The sequence below is a fragment of the Anolis sagrei genome, chromosome 3, assembly GCF_037176765.1.
Source record: "Anolis sagrei isolate rAnoSag1 chromosome 3, rAnoSag1.mat, whole genome shotgun sequence".
Lineage (NCBI taxonomy): Eukaryota > Metazoa > Chordata > Lepidosauria > Squamata > Dactyloidae > Anolis > Anolis sagrei.
In genome coordinates this window covers 178118392-178145362 of record NC_090023.1, presented here as the reverse complement: position 1 = coordinate 178145362, position 26971 = coordinate 178118392, and the positions used below count along the sequence as shown (strand labels likewise).

The window sequence follows — 26971 nt, the reverse complement described above, 5'->3', positions numbered from 1 at the left end:
AATGCCTCTAGAACATATAGCCTGAAAAAACCTACAACAACCCAGTGATTCCGGCCATGAAAGCCTTCAACAATACACTTTACTCTTTCTCTTGTCCCATACAAAAGAGGGCATACGTAAAATGTATTTTTCAAAAATAATTCAAAAGCTGGCACCCACTTGTCCCTATCACAGTTTGGTGCTATGCCTCAAGTAGCTCCAAATGCAGCCTCATGAGATCTGGAAAAATTGTAATCCACCTACAAAAATGAGATAACATTGTGGTCATTTTTCTACATAGGCAATTTAGTAGAAAAAATGGATGGATCTGACAACAGAGGCAAGATGCAAATGGAAAAATCACCCATCTTCTTAAATATTCTCTCCAATTGCCTCCTCTTGAATTAATTATAGCAATGGCATGAGATATTATGCATTGGAAATATCACTTCCATCTGTTCACTTTGGGTTGAATCCAGCCTCACATGCAATGAAGTTCTGCTGGTGCTAGAGAAATGGAGTAGGTCAGCAATTTCATTGATTATCCCCTCTACCATGTTTCTAGCATAATCCCTTGTGCTGCAAGAAGGAGGAGAAATGGTTGACTATTGTGGCCACATTCCATTTTTTCTAGTGGGAAACATCTGCTGGATCATGGTGCTCTCTGAAAACAGGGACTATTTCCATGTTTGGAGAGACAAATCTGGATTCAACCCTAAACAACAACACACCAAAAATGGCGAAAGTGCTATCTTACTTGAATAAATGGCTTTAGATCAGTGGTTCTCAACCTGTGGGTCTCCGGGTGTTTTGGCCTACAACTCCCAGAAATCCCAGCCAGTTTACCAGCTGTTAGGATTTCTGGGAGCTGAAGGCTAAAACATCTGAGGACCCACAGGTTGAGAACCACCACTTTAGATTCTCTGAACTCATTTGTGTATCTACTTTTACTGCTTCTTAACAGCGTTGAAAGCTGCCTACAGCTTAATATTATAGACTGAAGAGGACCTCAGGGACACAAACCTTTCAAAACTGCAGAACCAATACCTATTTTACCATTTTTGAGGAAAAAATAAATAGCACCAACTTATTTTACTGCAAGAATATACTTTAAATTTAGTCATGGAAAATGAACATCTCTAATCACTATTAACAATGTAGCAGTATGGCTGCATCTTGTTTTTTGTTCTTTGTTTTTTAAGGCTGGTTCAATTGAAATATAGATTTTAAGGACTTATCCCTCAGAAACGTAATTAACTCCAGTTTTAAAGATGTAGTAAACACTCAAGGATAATACCTTAATATTCTTCCAACAACCCATTAGAAATATAGCTCAGTGTTCTGGCTGCATGAACGGACTCTGATTAAGGGAAAACATTTAAGGATATAAGAAAGCCCAATGATTTTACCTGACAAATTCCCCCAATTTCAGGTAAGCTTTAGTTACTGAGTGTAAATCCCTACAACTGCCAGTTAATCTCATTAGCTTTTCTCTTTGATTTTTACTAAACTACAGAATAGTTTTCCTGAGTAAGATTATAAAATACTTGATCATTCTACCAAAAATACAAAGACACGTAAAATGTAGTACAATACAAACCAACATATAACAGGATCACAAGTGCAGAAATGTTGTTGCTTTTCACTGTAATTGGCCCCAATAGAAATACTTGCAAAAAAACTTTAGGTATCCAAAATATTTTGAAGGACGGTAATTAAGTTCTTCAGACCATGAATGTAGCCCTCATCTCGTGCATTGCTGGGGAAAACGTGCGCAAAATCTATCATCCTGATTTCTACTTCTGCACTTTCTGGCAGCGTAGTGGGCATGTGGCAGAAAACCTTTTCCAGCTGAGGTATAACATTTCCATTCAGATGTTTCTGTGAAAAGCAAGCACTGCTCTTCCATGTATTGTCTGGTTCCATAGTTTCAACTTTTAGCGAAATTTGACTCTGGTGCCTTTTCCGAAGTGCATACATTTTAGAGAAGCCTTTGCCCACAGTGGTCTCCACCTTTCCATTTTCTGTATTCTTGATTACATGGATGTTGTTGTTATATTCCAGTGTGTCACCGCTTGGGACTTGCCCATTGGAGGCTCTTCTCTTTTCGACCAGAGTGCCAGTACTTAGCCATGTAGTTGTCACTGAAGACAAGCCATCATAGACAAATAGTAAGGAACTTGCATAAAAATTAAGCTGCTTCTGGCTCTCAAACCACTGCAAGATTTCTCTAATCTTCTGAATACTGGCAGCTATCGCATCTTTTCTCAGGACATATCCATTAAAGAAAAAACGAGCCACACCTACAAAAAAGAAACTTGTGCAGTCAGTCATCAAAAACAGAAAATATCAAATAAAGGCCTATTCATTTAATACACACACACAAATAACAATTTAAGAGATATGTTTTACAGCTGTCATTGCCAACCTTGGGTTTCCCAGTGTTAACCAATTTTCACTTCCAGAGCCCCTAGCAAGGCAATGGGTAGGAATACAGGGTCTTGTGGGCCAATATTTAGGGATCCAGATTTGGAGATTTCAGTAATGCAATGTCATTTAGTATTACACTTCATTATTTAGCTCAGACTCCTCAAAATATTAATGGCAAAAAATGTAAAGGAAAAAAATGCAATTTTCACTTCCAGAATCCCTAGCGAGGCAATGGTTAGGAATACAGGGTCTTGTGGGCCAATATTTAGGGAGCCAGATTTGGCAATTTCAGTAATGCAATGTCATTTAGTATTACACTTCATTATTTAGCTCAAACTCCTCAAAATATTAATTGCATAAAATATTAAGGAAAAACTGCAATTTTCACTTCCAGAACCCCTAGCGAGGCAATGGCTTGTGGGTCTTGTGGGCCAATATTTAGGGATCCAGATTTGGAGATTTCAGTAATGCAATGTCATTTAGTATTACACGTCATTATTTAGCTCAGAGTCCTCAAAATATTAATTGCAAAAAATGTTAAGGTAAAACTGCAAGGAAGTTTGAGCAACTGATCTCCAACACCCATCTGATTCCAGCAACCCACCTTCTAAAATCTGAGTTAACCTGACATCCGGCCAGACAATCTGCATGATACTTAGTTGGCACATGACCTCCTCCCTGTCATATCTGTCAAAATGTGAATAAAGGAATGAAATATGTCTACTTGAATCTATCCTTCAGACACTTTATCCTCGTGGGTTTTTCCTCCATTGTATTGTAATCTGTGCACTTTAAATTCAGCCTCTGATGTGCTTTTAAGCAAATCCCTGGAGTTCAATATTTGCCTCAGGACAATACATGGATATTAGAGGTAGAGCTACCTTATATACTCAGTACAAATCTATAAATTTTAGTTAAAAAGATCCACCTAAAAAGCCTTATCCACAGGTCAAATTGAGAACTGTACCATAACTCTTTTAAAAAAGAACTACCCCCTTGTCTGAGTAGAGTGGCAAAAGACAAGAGCTTAGTCCATCCCAGGATAAGCTAGGAGAAACACTGACCCCATCTACTCTCTCTGCTGTGGCACCACTTCTGGCCTCTTTTGAATTCCTGGCCAGGAAAATGGCAGCAGAAACCAGGGACAGCTGACCTCCTGATGTGGCATTGGTGCTTCCCTTTTCTGGGGAATGACCTCCAATTTATCCATAGGTCACATTCAAATCCACAATACTGACCTCCAGCCTGCCCTCAACTTATATGAGGTCAACCTGTGCATGAAAATGTATTAGTGTTGTTTAAATAATGACTGAAAATAGCATTCAACTGTCAACGCATAAAGTCAATGGTCAACTTTATACCCATATTTTCTGTTTCCACATAATTACACAGACAAACACATGCACATATATATTATTCATCACACTAGAACAGGGAGCCCTGTATCAAATTTTCCTATTTCAATTATTAATGCTGCCGTCTTTTTGAATAGGCACGATTTCGTCTCCCCATTCTTGATCTCTAATCAAATGGATGCCATTTCTCTCTTGCTTTTGAATCCTAAATATAGGAGGCTGGTTTTATTGTACTTTATTTTCCTTAATTACGAGGAGCACTATATGTAGTTCCCAAACTCCAGCCCGGCTACTCTTGTAAATGAAGGCCTAGATTAGTCTATGAGCAGACAATCTCGACGCAGACATTACCATCTTTTATTGTCTCTTTTGTTAAGCCTCTTCCGTAATGCTGGTTCTGTGTCTCGTAGCTGTCAGAATGGACGTGGTACACCTTAAAAACATAAGACAAAAATATATATTTATCTGCCTCGTTTCTTGAAAGTTGCTATGTCTATGGTAATTTTCAGTATAATACTTTGCATGCATAAGAAAGCTTTTCTTCAAAATGCTTCTTGCATCTAAATTTAAGACAATTCCATGAAACAAATTCATCTAGACTTCTAAGTTTAGGTCAAAAAGATCAGCTTGCAAAATTGTATGTGAAAACACTAAATTGTGGGGGAGAGGGGTAAATCCACATTTGCATTACTTTTGCTGGTTTTTGTCCAACACAAACATTGGAATCAGTGAGACTAGCAATAAAGATGTCAATAATTTAGTAAATCTGGAATCAAATGACCTATAGACTGTTAAGAATGAGAAAGTGAGCCATAATTTATTTATTTACTATATTTGTACCCATCCTTCTCACCCCAGAGGGGACTCAAGGTGGCCTCATAAAGCATAAACATAAAGCAGATTAAATCTACAACAAACTACTACATAAACTTGAATTCAAACTAGTTTGCTTACAAGCCAAAGTCGGAACAAAACATGGCTTGTGTCAGAGAACATAATGATATAGACTGAATCAATATGTAAAGCATGTAAGTATCAATACAAATGCACACCATTATTCATATCATGCTCTACAACCAACTCAACCAAATTTTGAAGTTGATTGAGACCATATTGTTATCAAGCACAGATTCATTCTAAAACAAATCACTTTGGACTGATTCCAAGTGCCAGGCATCCAACGTAATTGTGGGAAATGAAAATGAGCATTTAAAGAAAAGGCTGCTGTGGAAGGGGAAGGTTAGGCTCAACTTAATGTAACTTCGAACATGAAATCTAGTACATGAATTCAAATAACACTCTGCTGAACTGAAATTACAACATCATTTACCTCTTGCATCTCCTTGTTTTCTAGCAAGTTTGAGTTAATAGAAATTGCTGAAATCTACAGTGAGGGACTGAATGATTGAGCTTGGTCTCTCTAAACCAATGGTTTCCAACCTTCCAAATGCCTCGACCCCTTAATACAGTTCCTCATGTTGTGGTGACCCCCAACCATAACATTATTATCGTTGCTACTTCACAACTGTAATCTTGCTCCTGATATGCAGGACGTATTTTCATTCACTAGACCAAATTTGGCACAAATACACAATACGCCCACATTTGAATACTTGTGGAGTGGGATGGGGGATTTTGTCTTTTGGAAGTTGTAGTTGCTGGGATTTATAGTTCACCTACAATCAAAGAACATTCTGAACTCCACCAATGATGGAATTGAACCAAACGTAGCACACAGAACTCCCATGACCAACAGAAAATACTGGAAGGGTTTGGTGGGCATTGACCTTGAGTTTGGGAGTTGTAATTCACCTACACCCAGAGAGCACTGTGGACTCAAACAATGATGGATCTGGACCAAACTTGGCACAAATACTCAATATGCCCAAATGTGAACACTGGTGGAGTTTGCGGATTTATAGTTCACCTACAATCAAAGAGCACACTGAACCACACCAACGATAGAATTGGGCCAAACTTCCCACACGGAACCCTCATGACCAACAGAAAATACAGTGTTTTTTGGTGGTCTTTGGCGACTCCTCTGACACCTGCTCGCGACCCCCCTAGGGGTCCCAACCCCTAAGTTGAGAAACACTGCCCTATTATTTACCTTTTATTTTGTTCAGTAGATAGCTTAATCTGCTGATTGCCTTTTTTTCTTAGTCTGAGCAGTAATCTTATTTATTGCATACAAGTCTCCACTTTAGGAAGTGAATCCTATTGCCTTCCTTATTCCCACCTGGGCACTGAAGTTGGCATTAGCTGCTATTAAATGCCTGATTTGCTTTGTTACTGAGAAGTGAGCCATAGCAGAGCACCTGATGAATCAACCTGGACACAGCATATTATTTGAGAACACAGAAATGCTGGACCACTCTAACAACCACCGTGTCAAGCTACACAGAGAAGCCAATGAAATCCACAGGCATGTGGACAATTTCAACAGAAAGGAAGAAACCATGAAAATGAACAAAATCTGGCTACCAGTACTAAAACTCAAACATAGGGAAACTGCAGTCAGGAAACAATCAGGAACACTTGGTCACCTCTCAACAAGGAAATTTCCCAGGCAGTAACAAGCCACACCTAAAAACTGTCAGGCCATCAAATGCTAATCAAGGTGGCCAATTGAAACATTCATACCTAGCTCCAACAGACAAGAATTCTTTCTCCCACCCTAGACCTTCTACAGACACATAAACCCAATTTTCCAGTTTCCAACAAACCTCACAATCGCTGAAGATGCTTGCCACAGATGCAGGCGAAACGTCAGACTGTAGAACATGGCCATACAGCCTGAAAAACCTGTAACAACTCAATGATTCCGGCCATGAAAGCCTTCAACAATACAATTTACGGGCATCCTGTATATTTTTTCTACTTGGCTCAAGAACATAATTTACTGCCTCAATGGGTAATTGCTTAGGTTTTGAATAAGAATCCAGTTTATAAATTTAAACGCAAATCCTTCACATGATTAATGAACCAGAATAAGTCAATTAGAGCTTCACTAACAGGATGCTCTCGAAGACTGTTACAGTATAAAATACTTGAAGCAAACGAGTGCAGACAAGATAGTAAGTTAAAATAATTTCAGCTTCACTGAGGTCCCTATAACATTAGGTTGAGTCAACACAAGTATACTTGATTTAACTTCCAACAAAGAACAGGTGTCAGGTAAATTCCTAAGGAAACAGAACAGTTGACTGTAAACAGCAACTGTGTTGTTGACAGCAGGCCAGAGGTTTTGTTTACAGGTCAAACAGTTGTACCATTGTGCATGAAGAGGACAATACAAGCTGAATGTGTAGAATCAGAGGTTCAGTCTTATTATTTTCCAGTAAAAGGGATGTCCATGGCCCAAAAGAATGATTACTAGCCAGAAAAGATAGCAACGTTGATCAACAGACTGATCCAGTATAATGAAAACCTACAAGGAGATTGTACAGCCTGGACAACATTTCAGGCCATATTATGATATGTACCTTTCACAGGCAAACAATGCACTTTCCAGAATCAAACTGTACTTCTAGCACTTCTTTGTGTTCTTGTTGCCTTCAAGTCATTTCTGGCCTATGGTGATCTTGGAACAGTTTGATGCGACTGGATAATGATTGGTAATGAAATGTGGAGGACCTATGGTTTTTTATTATGTTTTATTGATGTTATTTGTAATTAATTTTACCTATGTTAAATGTTTTTAATGTTTAATTGTCTTTGTACTGCTGTGGGCATCGAATTGTGCCATTTTGTAAACCGCCATGAGTTGCCCTTGGGCTGAGAATGGTGGTATAGAAGCATAGTAAATAAATAAATAAACTTTGTCTTAATGCAAGTCAAGTACAGGATTGGGATCTATACATCCGTACCTCTGTGTTTTGAAGAAACTGTGAATGCAGTCAGCTACAATTCAATCACAGGGAATGGTGCAAGACAAAAGATTTGTAAACATGTAATAGACCTCCAAATTCTCTTCACAGGGAAAAAGGCTTCATTGTTTTGCATCTATTGAAGAGTATCCGCTGAATTAAAATCCAAAGAAGAATGAAGTCTTACCCTCATGCCAAGCACCAAGAACCCAATCTCTTCCATTAGTGGATACTTGCTGACCTGTTGCTTAATCTTCTCAGCTGAGGCATATGGATCATAGCTTTTCTGACCTATTTTTACATCCATTATACATGGCTTTTTAAACCTGTGTGTCACATCTTCCAGTTTCAGGTACAGGTCTGTTAATAATTCAGAATAAAACAGATCAATGGCATAAACTAATCAATCCACACATTAAAGGTCACTGGAAGTTAATAACAAGTTAACACAAGCAGTGAAGATTAAGTAGCAGTTCACAAGCAACTCTTTGGAATACTGTTGTATGCTTGAGAATGGCAAAATGTTAACTGATATCTTGCGAAAGTGGACAATGCTAATGCTAATTTGAATGCATGCTTAAAAATGTCAAAGGGTAAGTGAACCAGAGAGTGTTAATTCTAGGCAAAAATTCCAAGACTGAAAAGGCTACTCCTTTCCTATTGAAGGGTGTTGTAGGAACAGATATGGCAGAAGAACTGGGATACAGTTCAGCGGAAGTGTTAGTATCCATTCCTTAGTTATAGGCTTTACCCATCTACATGCTGTTATATAGCAATGATCCATCTAACTCTTGTTATTTGCCTTGCAAAGGGCAACCAAATGTCCACAGTGATACATTACATGGCATATTTTTTAGTTTCTCATTGTATTTCTTTTCTCCAAAGGCCTTAGCCATATGAATCAACCTTAAACATGGTTAATATTTATATATTTCCTCTTAATAAGGCTTTTGAAAGTTGGTTCGAACCCTGGTTAACATTAACTTCAACCAAAGCCAACATAGGCACAACCTGTAAACATGATTAAGACCATTATGTGATGGGCAATTGGGATTCATATTTGAGAAGAGTTTTTGATCTTAATCACAAAAGCATTATCGTGTTTAGAAGAGGTGAATACTTTCACAATGGCAAGCAGAATCTGCATATCAAAATTGCAGATTAGAAACTTTAGTAAAATTTAAGATTTAAAACATAATAATCTAAAGTAAGTTTTTTAAACAGCTCCATTTTAATGAAGCACCTATGAAAGCAGATATGATTCAGTGAGTGAACAAAACAAAAACTGCACAAAACTCTCTCTATATTCATGCAAATGTAGTTAATTTTGCCAGAAAGCATAGAAGCAAGAAAAAAAATGTTTTTAAGAGAACTGGTCATATATAGCACCTTAATGCATCCTATACAAGCCACAGCTCTCAAGGATTATCCTCTGCCAATTTCATTTTGTCTCTATCCAAATATATCAACCCACATAAAAGGCAAAAAAAGATTTGACAAAGCTATAAACAATACAGCTTTATTTGTGATTATCACGGATTATGTGTAGCTGTAAAGTTTCTGGGCTGCATGGCCATGTTCCAGAAGCATTCTGTCCTGATGTTTCACCTGCATCTATGGCAGGCATCCTCAGAGGTTGTGAGGTCTGCTGAAAACTAGGCAAGTGAGGTTTATATTTCTCTGGAATGTCCAAGGTGGAAGAAAGAACCCTTGTCTGCTTGAGGCAAGTGTGAATGTTGCAACTGGCCACCTTGATTAGCACTGAATGGCCTTGCAGCTTCAAAGACTGGTTGCTTCCTGCCTAGAGGAATTCAAGCAGACAATAGTTCTTTCTCCCACCCTGGACATTTCACAGATATATAAACGTCACTTGCCTAGTTTCTAACAGACCTAACAATCTCTGAGCATGCCTGCCATAGATTGGGGCGAAACGTCAGAATAGAATGCTTCTGGAACACGGCCATACGTCCCAGAAAAATCACAGCAACCCAGTGATTCCTCCATGAAAGCTTTCAACAGCACATTATCACAGATTATGCTTGATTTATACCAGCACCATCACTTGATTACATTTATGAAATTATGTCATAATGGTACCCTTGCTACAATGAACAGCTGAGTCAGCTGCATGCTGTATTACAAAAGATAACTACATTTAAATATACTAACTTCAATCTTACAGATGAATCAGTTTAGCTGGCAAAAAACTGCCCTTATTTACACTAGTTTTTCCATTATAGCACACCAATATATCGTTTCATGATGTCCCAAATGATAATATCTTATCTCACTGTTTCAAAACGCTCTGTCCCTGACACTCCCAGAAAACCTTCACAAATATTACAACAAAATTAGTGGCTAGTACATCGTACGTTTAGCATTAGTACCATTGGGTGCAGTAGGTGGTGACCAGGTTCCATAATATTTTGGCAAAAATTTTCGGAGTTCTAGAAACACAGAATCTCCACAGGTAGGAGCATACACCTAAAATAAAAAGATAAGAAACATTTGATTTTTTAAATCCACCTTCCTTGTTATGAAAACTAAAAGTATTCAAAACTTTTGTGCTCTTACAGTCAAACAGGGAAGGTGAAGGATGCATTACAGCCTGTACAAAAGGTATCAAAATGATGGGTTTGAACAGTTTCAGTGTTTCGCAGATCATTCTTATTAATAATGGGGTATTACTATAAAAATGAGACTAGATTCAAAAACAGAACTAAACGCATGTGAATTCTTAGGGGACCTCCATAGAATGTGTTAACGTGACACACCAGCATCCTGGCAGGAGGCAGACACACTATAATAAAAGTCTACTAAGTATCATCTAAAGCAGGGGTCCTCAAACTTTTTAAACAGAGGGCCAGGTCACAATCCCTCAAACTGTTGGAGGGCCAGATTATATTTTGAAAAAAAAATGAATGAATTCCTATGCACACTGCACATATCTTATTTGTAGTGCAAAAAAACCACTTTAAAACAATACAATAATAAAAATGAAGAACAATTTTAACAAATATAAACTTATTAGTATTTCAATGGGAAGTGTGGGCCTGCTTTTGGCTGATGAGGATTGTTGTTGTTGTTGTGTGCGTTCAAGTCATTTCAGACTTAGGTTGACCCTAAGCAAGGGCCGGATAAATTACTTTGCAGGGACGTATCCACCCCCTGGACCTTAGTTCGAGGACCCCTGATCTAAAGTTTGTGTGAAATAGAGTGTGAGCAGCATGTTTTATGATGTATTCGTTATATTCATCCCTAAGGAGTTTTCAGAAAAATATAATAACATATTAAGAAAACTGAAAATCTGTTTGAAGGTAAAAATGGGTAAACATATGATTTCCTAATACAGCCTATCAATAATGCATAAACAAGATTGATCACTATTTGAATATGCTTCCCAATCAAGGATCTTATTAGTGGGGGGGGGGGGACTAGGAAGCAAACTGTTTTCTTGCTGAATACATTTGTTAACATTATATATTGGAGTGATGCCATTATTTTGCACAGTTCTTCACTTGACACTGAGTCTCAGGTTTGAAATTATAATGAACTCGGTTTTGCTTCTGTTGTTTTGCAAAAACAGGCTTTCAGCAAAATCACACATAAAAAACATAGTACTATTCAAGAATGCAAGAAAATCCATAACCCTTTTCATACTTAGTTCAACACTAGGACTAATTTAAAAGAACACCAAATTCTATCATTTTTGTGACCTAGACCATCAGCTGCCAATATCAGCAAAGGCAGAATGTTAAGCATAAACTTCTCAGAGATAGAATGATAGTCCTATTTCTAATTTCCTTTTTAGTATAATTGGGACACCATCATAAAACTGGGTTACTAGATTTGCAAATTACTGTTCTCTATTATATACACAACAGAAATGTCTTCAGGCCCAGTAGATCAAGATCAAAGACAGGCAAAACTATAAACCAGAAGTCCTCAAACTAAGGCCCGGGGGCCGGATATGGCCCTCCAAGGCCATTTACCCGGCCCTCACTCAGGGTCAACTTAAGTCTGAAACAACTTGAAAGCACACAACAACAACAACAATCCTATCTCATCAGCCAAATGCAGGTTCACACTTCCCAATGAAATACTAATAAGCTTATATTTATTAAAATTGTTCTTCATTTTAATTGTTGTATTGTTTCAAAGTGTTTTTTTGCACTACTAATAAGATATGTGCAGTGTGCATAGGAATTCACTCATGTTTTTTTAAATTATAATCCAGCCCTCCAACAGTTTGAGGGACTGTGGCCTGGCCCTCTGTTTAAAAAAATTGTGGACCCCTGCTATAAACCATGAAAAAAACTTAAGCATTTTATTTGATTATCAAACAAAATGAATTATTTTTATTCATTCCATACTTTTCTTCAAGCCACAGAAATCGATACAGTTGTTAATTTGCAACAGCAACAACAACAACAACTAAAAACCGGATGTAATAGACTGGCTTATATTGAAGAAATAGGGTCAGATCACAACAGGAGAAAAAAGATCCCAAAATGGGACAACTGTAGACTGCTTTTAACTTTAATAGGAAATGGAATCATTTATAAGCACAAGCTGTTCTAGAGCTGTTACAGCAATGAACTATTTGCATATCTCTCCATGTGCAAACTAGTGTTACCCTAGGCAACGCTAGTGTGAGGTACATAACACCCATCCTCCAACTGAGTCAAAACAAATTTCATAATCTCACTTTTAAAGAAGGGCGTTCATATTACTAAAATATTATTTTTTGTTCTATTGACAGTTTGCAAATAACTTTTCCTTCACACTATTTATATAATCAAACCTTGCAATAGCTTCCTGGAGAAGTCGGATCTGGCACAGTGGTACATGTCTTGGTCACGTCCTGTTTCGATTACTGTAATGTGTTCTATGAGACCTGCCTTTGAAAGTACTCATAAACTGCAGCCATCTTATTAACTGGGGTTCTTGGGAAGAGCAGGGGAGAGACACCCCCAAGAAGGCCCTGTTCCTTGTTACCACCCAACAAACCTAAGAAGGTAGTGGAACAGAGAGAAGGACGACTCCAGATAATCTTAAAAGGACTAAAGGGCTCATATAGGATGTTATGATCCTTCTAATAATCTGGACCTATATAGGGCTTTATTGGTAAAAATGAGAACTTTGAAAAAGAGGTTAGCAGCCAATAGAGCTGTTGAAACAAAACAGTGTGAAAATCTATAGCTACTGCAGCTTTTATATACCCCGATAGGCCATAATGGCCCTGTTCTTTCTTTCCTTATTATGTAAAAACATTTTTTTTTTGCCATCAGGCTTTTTCAAACTAACAAAGGTTATGCTTTTAATATTGCACTAGGATTTGTATATAGTCCTTTAATGTATTTTGTTATTCTGATTACAACTTTAAGCAGTTTGCCTATACTATATTTATACTTTTATTCTTGCTATTGTGTTGCTTTTAATATTTATTGTTTTAAAATGTTTTGTTAACCCCCATGAGCTCTATTATGGGAAGAATAAAATAATAATAGATACAACCCACACATAGAAGTTTTAGGTGTTACATGATTTCAAGTTAACAAAACAGAAGAGAGAACCTAGTGCCTTATTAATAATTACCGTATATACTCAATGCAGCAGCTACTGGTAAATTTCAAAATAAAAATAGATACCAATAAAATTACATTAATTGAGGAAACAGTAGGTTAAATATTTTTCCATGTTTACATAAAACTGTAATTTAAAATAAGAGTGACCAACTTTGATTAAACCATTATTTTAACCCTTTTCAGTGTAAATATGCTTACGTATCCTTCCAATAATAATAAAGTAAAATAATAAATGCAATAATAATAAAAATAAATAGAGTAAAATAAATGTGATAAAATAATAGTAAAATAATGCAAATGTAATAATACCAACAATAGAGTAAAATAATAAATGTAACAACAACAATAATAAACTAAAACAATAAATGTAATAATAATAAATAGAGTAAAACAAATGTAATAAAAGAGTAAAATAATGTAAATGTAATAATATAAATAATAAAGTAAAATAATAAATGTAATAAAAATAATAGTAATAACAGAGTAAAATAATAAATAACTTTGACTCGAGTAAAAGCTGAGGGCAGCTTTTTCAACCTAAAAAAGGGGCTGAAAAACTAGACTTATACTCGAGTATATACAGTAAATTGGTTGTCACTGTAAAAGAGCAGAAAGAACTACTCCAGCTCTTGGTTTCTACCAAGGAAAGTAAGTCAACTTGGAGGCATAACATCAAACCAAGGAAGAGTTCAAGCCAACACCTCCATCAATCAGAGAACCAGCACCTACAGCGCTGGTTCTTTGTTTACAAACATCTGTAATAATCTGATGTAAGGTTAGTGACCCATTTCAGAAAAATGCATTTCAACACAACTATCAAAATTAATAGAAAGATGATCCAAGGGGGAAATGGATCCTGGTACCCCTGAGTAATAGAGTGTCTGCTTTCCCTTCCCTGCCAAAAACGACATTTGCACGCACTGGCCAGAGGATCCAGAATTGCTAACTGGTCTGAAAACAAGACGATCAAACTAGCCAGAACTCCACTTAAAAGTTCTGCTTTAAGGAAGTGGTGTTCTCCTTCCATTTATTTTCTCTTCCTCTGTGTTAAATGTCTTGTATTTTTTGGTTCTGAGCACACTGGCAGAGCTTATCTCATCAGGGTTGGTTTTTCCTTTAATCGTCTGCTTTGGATTACAGCACATAAATATATAACATCGGTTTTAATTAGGTATAATGTACCACTCCTTTTTTCCATGGAACCAGGTTTCCTTTCTTCAGAGACAACCATGCCTGACAGCCCTCTGGTTAATCAAGCAGTTGCTGCTCTTGCCAACATTGCCATGAGGCATATTCATGCAAAATATAGAAATGAAATAAACAAGACTGAAAGCTGCCCAACAGCAAGATACTGCTGCTGTGTGAACATGATGAGCCCAGATTTATAAACTGACAAATTAGATTCCAAAATTATTTTAATATTTAATTTCTACATTGGGGAGTAGGGTTGTCAAAGTTTAACAGTAAGCAGAAACTTCCTATTCCAAGATGTATATCACAAACTCATATTGCAAAGCACTGTATATTTATTTATTTATTTATTTATTTATTTATTTATTTGCTGTACTTGTATACCGCTGTTTCTCAGCCTAGCTGGCGACTCAACGCGGTTTACAACAAAATACCAAATACAATAGTCAACAGTATACAATTTAAAACCATAAAAACATAATACACAATATTGGTACATCAATAACAATATTAAACTGACATGCACAACAGAGAAGGACTCTGAAACAAATAAATTATAAAGCAATATTTTGTCTACTAGGAAATTTGCTTGGTATTGTTTGATTGCTATAAATAATGACAAAATTTCAAATGGTAGCAGCTAATGCCTTTACAATTATGAGACCACGTTGCACACAAAGTAGATAACTTTACAAAAGGAAATGGTTTATTGCTTGATCCTAAACCTGCATGAAAATATCAGCCTAAATCTGTAAATATCAGTTCAAAAATACATGTTCCAGAACTAAAACAATGTTGCCTTTAACTTTAATTTTTTTACGTTAAAGGCAGGAATCTGTAGTGTTTGGGAAGTGAAGTGAGTGGAAGGTATGCAAAGTAGTAGTTGGCAGACTGACACTGAAAATTTACTATTAATCTTCGTTTTTGTCCCAATTGATAAAATCCCAGGTTTGTGTATTTGTCTCGTCTTTAAATCAGTCTGATAAACTTTATCATTTACGTTATGATTTTAATATTATAGAATGATTATAGATTTTAATATTATAGAATGCAGCACAAAAAATAGTTACAATGGTAACAGAAACAGTGTTCACCCTCTCCAAACAAATACATGATGTGTAAGTGTATTTTACTATACTCCCAGGACTAACAGATTGGGGCAGGAAAATATTGATTGTAGAGGGTGAAAGCAACATCAGAAAAAGAATAAAGTCCAGTTCCCTTTAGGATCCCACTGTAGATTCAGATTAGACCACAACATAGCACTCTACATGGTTTGTTGTTGTTCATTCGTTCAGTCGTCTCCGACTCTTCGTGACCTCATGGACCAGCCCACGCCAGAGCTCCCTGTCGGCCGTTAACCCCCGCAGCTCCCTCAAGGTCAGTCCAGTCACTTCAAGGATGCCATCCATCCATCTTGCCCTTGGTCGGCCCCTCTTCCTTTTGCCTTCCACTTTCCCCAACATAATTGTCTTCTCTAGGCTTTCCTGTCTCCTCATGATGTGGCCAAAGTACTTCAACTTTGTCTCTAGTATCTCCTCCCTTTCTTGGGAGGAGAGCAATGTCCAGTCTCGATAAAATAGTGAAGAGTAGAGACATCAGACTGGCAACAAAGATCCGCCTAGTCAAAGCCATGGTATTTCCTGTAGTCACCTACGGATGTGAGAGCTGGACCTTAGGGAAGGCTGTGCGAAGGAAGATCGATGCTTTTGAGCTGTGGTGTTGGAGGAAAGTGCTGAGAGTGCCTTGGACTGCGAGAAGATCCAACCAGTCCATCCTCCAGGAAATAAAGCCTGACTGCTCACTCTACATGGTACTATTTTCAAAAGGAGGTCAAAAACTTCAGCTCCTAATGAGATGGCTTACCAGCCGTTATCTTACAGAAAAGGACTTACAAATGTGCTTGTTATGGTAAAAATTACTATCTATTTTAGGAAATTCAATTTTTTCAAACCTCTTCCCAAGATTAGAACCTATCTGCATTCTACTTCCAACACTGATGAATTGTTTCACAGGCACAATGTGACGTGGATGAGTTCCAGTTCCCACCCTAAATTTAGACAGGGTAGGTGTGAGAAACAAATAAGAGATCGTCTTTGATCTGCAACTATTAGCTTATATATAGGTATATCTCAGCAAGAAATTAAAGAGTAAATTTTAAATTATGAATAGATTGTTTTAATATGCATACTTTAAAAACTGATATGATCTTTTAATTGACTATATATTTTAATTGGTGTTTGTGGTTTCAGCTATGTTATACATCTATTTGTTGCCATATTTTAATCTGTTGTTCCCGGCCTTGAACCACAGGGAGAGGTGGGTAAGAAATATATATAATGATACACTTTTACAATGTTTGATTATTATCAGGAATAGTTTTTGTTTTGTTTTTAAGTTTGGGGCCAATAACATCTGTGATCTTCCTTTCCTGTTTGTTTGCTTTAAATCCATTCTCAAGGACAGAACAAGAAAAACAACATAGCATTTTGCAATTTAGGGGTCAACTCAAGATTGTAAGGGCATGCAGCACCTTTGACAGTGAAGGTGCAATTTTTTGGATGAAATTAGAAACCATTTACCTTATTATAAAATTCTAGTTCTCTGGGCCCTCGCGGTGGAGGTTGCAATTGTTTGAGGACTGTGCCATCTGGATGCTGCAATATTCCTGGAGTAAAACACAGACATTTTATGTTTTTAAAGTATAAGGAATATAGTCTTCAAACTACGAAATATTGACAGTTTTAACCACTTATTGAGTCCTTCACAAGGAGCAGTAATTGGCATGTCAGAATACACAATTATGAAAAATGACTCAAGAAAACAAGAGTTATGAAGCTTTTTTTTTTAATGAAGCACATAAAAAGGAAAATTCAACCGTCAAGGATTTCACATTCATAAAATATTGACCACATGTGAACCAGGAGTATGTAGAAGTCAGGGAAAATTGAAATATACCACAATAACATAATTGCAAATGTGGAACGTTTAGGAACCCTTGCGTTGAATGCCCATTTTATAAACTGGACAAACTTTTCAAATACTGTACAAAAGATGTTTATTTCATAATAAACCTGCCTATTTTTATCACCAAAGCTTGCTGTTATTCTGAAGTAGTCCATTTAGTGATGTTAACAAAGCAATATTACTGTGAATTAAGGCTGTCTAAGACTCAGGTATGCTACATCAAAGAAAAACAATTTGTAACTTGTGAATTAATTGTCACTTAACTAATCAATTTGCAAAGACTTGCAATCTTGAAAACTGCAGTGCAAGGTACTTTGCTTTGATCCAGCAAATGACATTCCTAGATCTTAATTGGCCTTGCAACTCAAAAGAGAAATTCATTAAAAGACTACTGCTTCAGCAATAATTCTTTGTCACATCTGAGATGCTAAGCATGGTTGATCTAAAGATGTGCAAGAAGATCTCATCAATCCAATTTAGAATTTTGACTTATTAGTTATACATATATAAAATGTATAACCCTATACATTTTAAAACACTACAGTTAGCCTGGTTTAGGACCAGATCATAAATAAATAAAGATAAACATACTACATCTTTGTTTTCTGGTTTTGTTTTCACTAAACAAGGACAATGAAAAGCCTTCCTTCTGCGTTCCTAGACAGTAATATTCTCAGCTTCTATATAAGTGATTCTATGTTTTAAAAATAAAAAATAATTAACAACTTTCCTAAGTTTGCTCAACAGCTTCCCACTTTTCAAAAGCTTGCATAAATCTTATCTAGGTGACAGTTTAATAATGTTTTTCACTTTCCTGCATTGCAAGTTTTGTAAAATTTCAAAGAGAATATCTTTGAACACTTGGCAGGTCACTACACTGCCTTTAACTGACTAGAATGTAATGAACTGATCTCAAATAGATGTAAGTTGTGGTAGAAATACACAACTACTTATGGGCACCGCTGAGTCAAATCCCTTTTCCTCTTTGCATCTCTTTAAAACTCCTTGCAGTGGTTCTCAACCTGGGGTCCCCGGATGCTTTTGGCCTACAACTCCCAGAAATCCTAACAGCTGGTAAACTGTCTGGGATTTCTGGGAGTTGAAGGCCAAAAACATCTGGGGACCCCAGGTTGAGAACCACTGTGAAATTCACTCAAGAAGATGAGTTGCAGAATCCTTCAAAGACCCAAGCAGCTTGTGGAGTGGGAGATGCACATCGAAGAGGCCAAAGTATACTTCTATTGCATAAAAACAAGCCCACTCACATAACATTGGTTTTAAGATATGATAACAATTATCAGCTGCGTTTATCTCAGGACTCTTACTTAAAAATAGCTATGGACCCCATTCAATATATTTATTTATTTATTTATTTGCTTTATTTCTATACCGCATTTTTCAGCCCTTAACAGGCGACTATAGATATAGAACTATATTTCATTTCCACCACAATGACAACATCCTATGGAGAAAGAGGGGCTTCTGCATTGCAACTCTGTACTTTTTGCCTTTTGATCTAGGTTGGAGGGAGGGCGGTCAGGCATGTGCTGGGTGGGACAGGCCCAGGAGGGGGAGGGTCTGTGAGAGGATGGGACTCGGAGGGGGGGTAGGGCCTAGGTCATCCTCTGGTTGTCCTCCTGGCATAAGGTTGGGGCTGCTTGCCCGGTTCTTATGCCAGGAGGAAAACAAGACATGCACTGACTGCCCCGATCTTCGGGCTATCCTCTCAGCATTATGCCGGAAAGATGGTGAGGCAGGTGATGACCGAGAGTGGTCCGGAGGGCTGTCAGCAGCTGCGTGCCTTCCTCAGGCCATCCTCTCAACATAAAGACGGGGCTGCTCACACAGCCTATATGCTAGGAGGAGCGTGAGACATATGGTGGCTGAGAGTGCTCCAGACAGTTGCTGAATGCCTTCTTCCCCCATCCTTTTTGCATAAAGATATGGTGGGCCACCGTGTCCTAATGTTAAGAGGCAGGGAAAATGACGACAAACTGAGGAAAGTGCCCAGGGGGCCACATCCGGCCCCTAGGCCTTAGTTCGCCCATGCCTCATACAGAGTCAGCCTTCCACAGTTGCTAGGATTAGGGACACAGGATCCCAATAAAATTAAAAACATGAATGAAGAAATTCATTTAAAAACCTCAGAGATCACTTCTCTGGGAATATTTAGACCAGCAGTCCTCAAACTAAGGCCCAGGGGCCAGATGCAGCCCTCCAAGATGATTTACCCGGCCCTTGCTCAGGGTCAACCTAAGTCTCAAACGACTTGAAAGCACATAACAACAACAATCCTATCTCATCAGCCAAAAGCAGGTCCACACTTCCCACTGAAATACTAATAAGTTTATATTTGTTTAAATTGTTCTTCATTTTAATTATTGTATTGGTTTTTAAGTGGGGTTTGTTTTTTTTTGCACTATGAAGATATTGCAGTATGCATAGGAATTAATTCATGTTTTTTCAAATTATAATCTGACCCTCCAACAGTTTGAGAGACTGTGACCTGGCCCTCTGTTTAAAAAGTTTGTAGACCCCTGATTTAGACCTTCCAATGCAACTCTAAAGTCAATTTCCGTTGGAAACTGAACATATAATCGCAATGGAGGACCTAGAGGCTAATAGAGAAATGTTCTCTTAGAAATCTCTACGTCCTCCAGTATGATTGAAGTGGGCCATAGAGTCATGCTGAAGGACCTAGAAATTCCCAGAAATGATATTTTTAATCAACTCTGTGAATAATCAAACTGCAAAAGTCAAAACTGCAAATGTAGACACGACACGACTGAGAACCGGCTCAGAATCTTGAGAACTGCTGTTCTACATTTATATAAGCTTTCAGTCATAGAACACTGAATGCCCTCTTGAATGCAACAAGGAATAAAAAGTAACTTTAATGGTGTAATCTCCTCCAAGTCCTTCCTTACAGTCATTCATCACCAATTCTTCCTTCTTTAACCACTGCCCATGCCCAGTTTCTATAAAGGAGACTGGGCTCAAAGGAAACAACACTCACTGCATGGTGATGAAATCACTCCAAAATGAATAGCAAACCTCTTTTTTATTCAAAGCAACAGTCTGTGTATTCTTCCTAAAGTTTCTCTGCTTCTTACAAAAGGTCTCTCTACTCATCCAATTAAAAATTTCTGAAGTTCTCTAGTAAGGTCTCTAGAGAACTCTAGGCATTTTTTATTGTTTGGTTTTTATTTGGATATGGCAAAACAAGGAAAATCTTCCCTTGTTTCCAAACTTCCTCTTCATACACATGAATTTAACGTAATAGCACATTGTCAAAAGAAAATGCAGAGCCTCCCACACAGTCCTGAAAAAGAGCAGAGAGGTCATGCTATTTGTAAAAGGCCAAAACCACAAAGAAGCACAACAGCACGCACGGTATGGGAGCCATCCTGCGAAACAACTTTAAAGAGTTTACCAGGAAGGAAAATGTTACCTGATCTAGTATTGCTCCATGAATACATGCCAAACATGAGTATTTACTGTAAACTACAAGGCTGTGTAGAAAAAGAGTCAGTAAAGCACCATTTCATAAGGATAAAATCCAAGTTTTGCAAGGATTTTAAATGTTAGACTTTTGAAGTGCAACATTTTCACATTTTTGAAGAACATTACTTAACCAGATGTTGTTATGCAAAACAAGACACTGCCATTTCTATAAAATAGGGGCAGTGGGTGACAATCACTGTGAAAATCATATATTTTTATGAGTTTTGAAGGGTTTTAATGTAGTTTTTACAACATAATGTTAACAAATGGTTTCATGGCTTATTAATTGCATATTTATATTTTAATACTGATTCTTCTATTGCTTTTGCCTTTTATTGATTTTAATACACTGAATCCCATTACTGAGCAAAAGGCTAAATTAGAATATAATAATAATAATAATAATAATAATAATAATAATTCAAAGAAAACAAACCCTTCACTGGATGACTGAAGATTAAGAGAAATGAACATACATGCAATCATCAAGTCAGAGCCCCCGGTGGCGCAGTGGCTTAACCCCTGTGCCGGCAGGACTGAAGACCGACAGGTCGCAGGTTCGAATCCGGGGAGAGGTGGATGAGCTCCCTCTATCAGCTCCAGCTCCTCATATGGGGACATGAGAGAAGCCTCCCACAAGGATGATAAAAAAAATCAAATCATCCAGGCGTCCCCTGGGCAACGTCCTTGCAGACGGCCAATTCTCTCACACCAGAAGCGACTTGCAGTTCCTCAAGTCGCTCCTGACACGACAAAAAAAAGGAGCCCCTGGTGGTGCAGTGGGTTAAACCCTTGTGCCGGCAAGACTGAAGACCGACAGGTCGCAGGTTCGAATCCAGGGAGAGGCGGATGAGCTCCCTCTATCAGCTCCAGCTCCTCATGTGAGGACATGAGAGAAGCCTCCCACAAGGATGATAAAAAAAATCAAATCATCCAGGCGTCCCCTGGGCAACATCCTTGCAGACGGCCAATTCTCTCACACCAGAAGCGACTTGCACTTTCTCAAGTCACTCCTGACATGACAAAAAAAAATCATCAAGTCTAGTGTAACAGGGTGGTTTCAAGGTTAAAATGAAATCACTCTGGGTTCCCTGAAATAATTGCCACTTTGGGTCTCGGTCCTGGGATAAAAGCAGGTCAGAAACAAGTACAATAACAAATGAGAGATGCGAATGGGACAAACACATACAATTTCTGAACTTTTGTCACAACTGTTGTTTTGTTAAAATGATATCCCTACCCACCCCAAGGTCCCTCTCTTCCTATATGAAAACACATGCAACTGGAAGCACTGGTGGGGGGGGGGGGGGGGGAGAAAGCACGAAACACTGGGTAAACATGAAAGAGAGTGGGGGCAGAAATAATTGAAGTCAAAACCCGTATCACACAACACCTCTAAGCCACCAGTCGAATTCATTCACAAAGAAACATGCCCAGAGCTAAACATTTTGGGAGGGGGTGAGTTAGTTAGTCACTCTTGAAAGAAAGGCTGAATATTATTGAATTAGAATTAAAAGTATCATCGACATCATCATCAAACCTTCTATCCTATTTCACTGCATTACTGAAGATGAAGAGAAATAACCACACACACGAAATCTAATCTAACAGAGTATTTCTGAGATTAAAATAATATTACTCTGGGCTCTCGGAAAGAAAGACAAGACACAAGACAAAAATGGTTATCCCATAAAATTGCTGAACGTTTGTGGCAGCTGTTGTTGTGATTAAAAAGATATATCCACCCACCCAGACTCCCAAATTCCCTTGCTCTGTTGTATGAAAAAAAAAACAACTTCCACACAGCCCTATATCCCAGAATATCAAGGCAGAAAAACCCACAATCCCTGGAATATATGGCAGTGTGGACTCAGATAACCCAGTTCAAAGCAGATATTCTGGGATATAAGGCTGTGTTGAAGGACCCTGGAAGCACTGAGGCCATGTAAATTCCAGGTGATCTGCTTTGAACTGGACTATAGGGCAGTGTAGACTCAGGTCCCTTCCACAGAGTTGTATAAAATCCCACATCTGCTCTGAACTAGGTTATATGACAGTATGAATTCAGAAAGCTCATTTCAAGGCAGATATTGTGGATTATCTACCTTAATATTCTGGGTTATATGGCTGTGTGGAAGGGCCCTGAGTCCAGACTGCCATATAATCCAATTCAAAGCAGATCATCTTGATTTTATACAACTGTGTAGAAGGGGCCAGAGATGGAAAAAATGAGCACACACAAAGACATCAAGCATAATCCAACAGAGTGGCTGAAACGTTAAAATGAAATGGCTCTGGGTTCCCTGAGATAAGAGCCAGGCAGAAATGGGATAAGCAAACTCATAATATTTCTGAGGATCCTTCCACACAGCTATATAATCCAGAATATCAAGGCAGAAAATCCCACAATATCTGCTTCGACCAGGGGACTCTTCCAACAACTGTAAAAAAAATCCACATTGAACTGGATTATACGGCAGAGTGGAATCAGATAACCCAGTTCAAAGCATATATTGTGGATTATCCGCCTTGATATTATGGGTTATATGGCTGTGTGGGAGGGCCCTGGGTCTCCATATAGAGAGAAAAAGTGGGATATAAATAAACATTCAAGTGGTGCAGTTTAGCACCACTTTTAACTATCATACCTCAATCCTGGGAGCTACAGATGGATGAGGCCACAGTGCCATATAATCCAGCTCCCTTTCCGTTTATACAGCTGTGCAAATGCCTAGAGTGTCTCTAGGGGCACTTCCACACAGCCATGGGCTCTTCCAGGGTCCTTCTGCACAGCCCTATATCCCAGAATATCAAGGCAGGAAATCCCTCGGATAACCCAGTCCAAAGCAGATAATGTGGGAATTTCTGTCTTGATATTCTGGGATATAGGGTCGTGTGGAAGGGCCCTGGAAGAGCCCATGGCTGTGTGGAAGTGCCCCTAGAGATTCTTCAGGCCAGTGGTTCCCAACCTGGGGTCCCCAGGTATTTTTGGCCTACAACTCCCAGAAATCTCAGCCACTTTACCAGCTGTTAGGATTTCTGGGAGTTGAAGGCCAAAAACATCTGGGGACCCCAGGCTGAGAACCATTGCCTCTAGGCATTTGCAAATCTTCCATAATAATTCCATAACTAACTTGTCAGAAGTTGACCATGGAGTTGTGCTGGAAGACCTTGGGCCATTCCACATGGCCATATAACCCAGAATATCAAGGCAGATAACCCGCAATATCTGCGTTGAACTGGGGGCCCTTTCACACAGCCCTATATCCCAGAATATCGAGGCAGAAAATCCCACAAGATCTGCTTTGAACTGGGTTACCTAAGTCCACACTCAGATAATGTGGGATTTTCTGTCTTGATATTCTGGGATATAGGGCTGTGTGGAAGGGACCCCAGTTCAACTACAACTCCCAAATGTCAAGGTCTATTTCCCTCAAACTCCATCTGTGTTCATATTTAGGCATATGGAATATTCGTGCCAAGTTTGGTCCAGATCCATCATTGTTTGAGTCCACAGTGCTCTCTGGATGTAGATGAATTACAACTCCCAAACTCAAGGTCAATGCCCACTAAACCCTTCTAATGTTTCTGTTGGTCATGGGAGTCCTGTGTGCCAGGACCATATCTCTCTCAATGAATCAGCCCGAGCTCTTCAATCTTCAGGGGAGGCCCTCCTTTCGCCCTTGCCAGTTTCTCAGGCTTGCCTTGTGGGTACAAGGGAGAGAACCTTCTCTTCTGTGGCTCCCCGACTCTGGAACTCATTGCCCGGTGAGATTAGGAAAGCCCCTACCTTAAAGGTTTGGTTCCATTCCATAACTGGTGGAGTTCAGAATGCTCATTGATTGTAGGTGTACTATGAATCCCAGCAACTACAACTCCCAAATGCCAAATCCAATTTTTTGAGTGATGGTCACTCCTTGGGTTAGTAGTCTTGTGGTCAAATTTGGCAGCAATTCGTCCAGTGGTTTTTGAGTTATGTTAATCCCACAAACGCACATTACATTTTTATTTATATAGACTAGCTGTCCCCTGCCACACGTTGCTGTGGCCCAGTCTGTGTATACGTTTTGTGTGTGTATATATATGTGTTTATGCGTGTGTGTATATATTTGTGTATATATGTGTGTTTGCATATATAGATAGATATAAATAGATAGGTGTATATGTGTGTGTGCATATGTGTGTGTGTATATGTGTGTATACGTGTGTGTATATTTGTGTTTATATGTGTATATGTATATTGAGTATATGTGTGTGCTTGTGTATATATATGTGTGTATGTGTGCATGTGTATATGTGTGTGTATATATGTGTGTATACGTGTGTGTATATTTGTGTATTTCTGTGTTTATATGTGTATATGCATATTTAGTATATGTGTGTGCTTGTGTAGGGATATCCGTAGGGATACCAAAGTGCTTGTTTATAAAGCTATTGTCCTCCCAACCCTGCTCTATGCCTGTGAGACGTGGACTGTCTACAGACGTCACATGCAACTCCTGGAACGATTCCATCAGCGCTGCCTCCGGAAAATCCTGCAAATATCTTGGGAAGACAAGCGGACAAACGTCAGCGTGCTGGAAGAAGCAAAGACCACCAGCATTGAAGCGATGGTCCTCCGCCACCAACTCTGCTGGACCGGCCATGTTGTTCGGATGCCCGACCACCGTCTCCCAAAGCAGTTGCTCTACTCCGAACTCAAGAACGGAAAACGGAATGTTGGTGGGCAGGAAAAGAGATTTAAAGATGGGCTCAAAGCCAACCTTAAAAACTCTGGAATAGACACTGAGAACTGGGAAGCCCTGGCCCTTGACCGCTCCAGCTGGAGGTCAGCTGTGACAAGCAGTGCTGCAGAATTTGAGGAGGCACGAGTGGAGGGTGAAAAAGAGAAACGTGCCAAGAAGAAGGCGCGTCAAGCCAACCCCGACCGGGACTGCCTTCCACCTGGAAACCAATGCCCTTACTGCGGAAGAAGATGCAGAGCAAGAATAGGGCTCCACAGCCACATACGGACCCACAAGAACATTGGAAGACAATCATCCTCGGAAAGCGAGGGATCGCCTAAGTGAAGTGAGATATGCATATTGAGTATATGTGTGTGCTTGTGTATATATATGTGTGTATGTGTGCATGTGTATATGTGTGTATTTGTATGTACTTGTGTATATATATATATGTGTGTGTGTGTCTGTATGTATGTATGCATGTGTATATGTATATGAGTGTATATGTATATAGAGTTTATGGGGGGGGGGGGAGTTAAGTCTGTTCTGCTGGGTTTTTGTGTGTTTTTAGGGGTGATGGATACTCACTGGTCTGATAGGAGCATTGTGTCCAAATTTGGTGTCAATTTGTCCAGTGGTTTTTGAGTTATGTTAATCCCATAAACGCACATTACATTTTTATTTATATAGATTATATTTATTATTATTATTCTGGGATATAGGGCTGTGTGGAAGGGCCCTGAGTTATGTAAATCCACACTGCCATATAATCCAGTTCAATGGGGGCTTTATACAACTGTGTGGAACAGCATAAGCCACCCTTCAAATGAATTCCCCAATAAACTTGGCCAGGGCTAGAAAGATGAGGAGGAGAAGCAGGAGGAGGGGAGTCATGCAATGCTAAGTCTCCCCCCGCGCCGCGACTTTGGAGCAGCCTTGGTCCCTTTCAGAAGCCGAGGACGGGAGGAACCAACACTTCTCGGGGGGGGGGGGGGGGGAGTGCAGGAAAGGTCCGTCCCCTCACTCACCGCCCTTGTCCTTGCCATACATGTGCCCGGCCACCTGGTGGGAGAGGGGCACGCAGCCGCTGAGGAGCCCGGCGGTCCCTCCATCCTCGTCGCCCTCCGAGAGCCGTTCGGCCTCCCCAGGCTCGGCGCCGCGCGGGGCCTGGGTGGTGGCCATCTCCTCCGCCGGCCTCCTCCTCCTCCTCCGCGGCCTTCACGGCCCGCCGTGCTCCTCGCCGCGGCCACCACCCGAGCAGGCCCGCCGCTCCATCGCCCGCACCTTTCCCTTCCCTTCCCTTCTCTTCGCTCGGCTGACGAGGCGGCGCTGAGGGAAGGAGGGAGGGAGAGCCAGTGCGC

At 39.2% G+C, this 26971-nt stretch overlaps 1 protein-coding gene across 3 annotated transcripts; it reads right to left on the bottom strand.

Annotated features, from left to right (window-relative positions):
- IPMK (inositol polyphosphate multikinase) lies at window positions 1-26971 on the bottom strand. 3 transcript variants are annotated; one of them, XR_010909498.1, is made up of 7 exons: window positions 26639-26971; window positions 16998-17083; window positions 10009-10120; window positions 7824-7996; window positions 4116-4197; window positions 909-2282; window positions 1-770 (listed from the first exon to the last, which is right to left on the bottom strand). XR_010909498.1 is itself a non-coding variant. In XM_060768796.2 (6 exons), exons 1-6 carry the CDS (start codon window positions 26790-26792, stop codon window positions 1663-1665), a joined length of 1227 nt encoding a protein of 408 aa, XP_060624779.2. In that variant the 5' UTR covers window positions 26793-26971; the 3' UTR covers window positions 1-1662. The 3 variants fall into 3 exon arrangements, 2 of the variants coding, with proteins under 2 accessions (XP_060624779.2, XP_060624780.2); XM_060768796.2 differs by having other exon boundaries at window positions 1-2282; XM_060768797.2 differs by having other exon boundaries at window positions 1-2282; window positions 10024-10120; window positions 26639-26970.

What these genes read in the sequence shown, in the direction of transcription:
- IPMK (XM_060768796.2), bottom strand. Translation starts at nt 26,792, where the DNA reads ATGGCCACCACCCAGGCCCCGCGCGGCGCCGAGCCTGGGGAGGCCGAA. An exon ending in GTATGGCAAGGACAAGGGCG is followed by an intron (nt 17,084 to 26,638) that starts GTGAGTGAGGGG and finishes GTTTTACTCCAG; the next exon opens with GAATATTGCAGCATCCAGAT. An exon ending in CAATGGTACTAATGCTAAAC is followed by an intron (nt 7,997 to 10,008) that starts GTACGATGTACT and finishes AATTATTAACAG; the next exon opens with ACCTGTACCTGAAACTGGAA.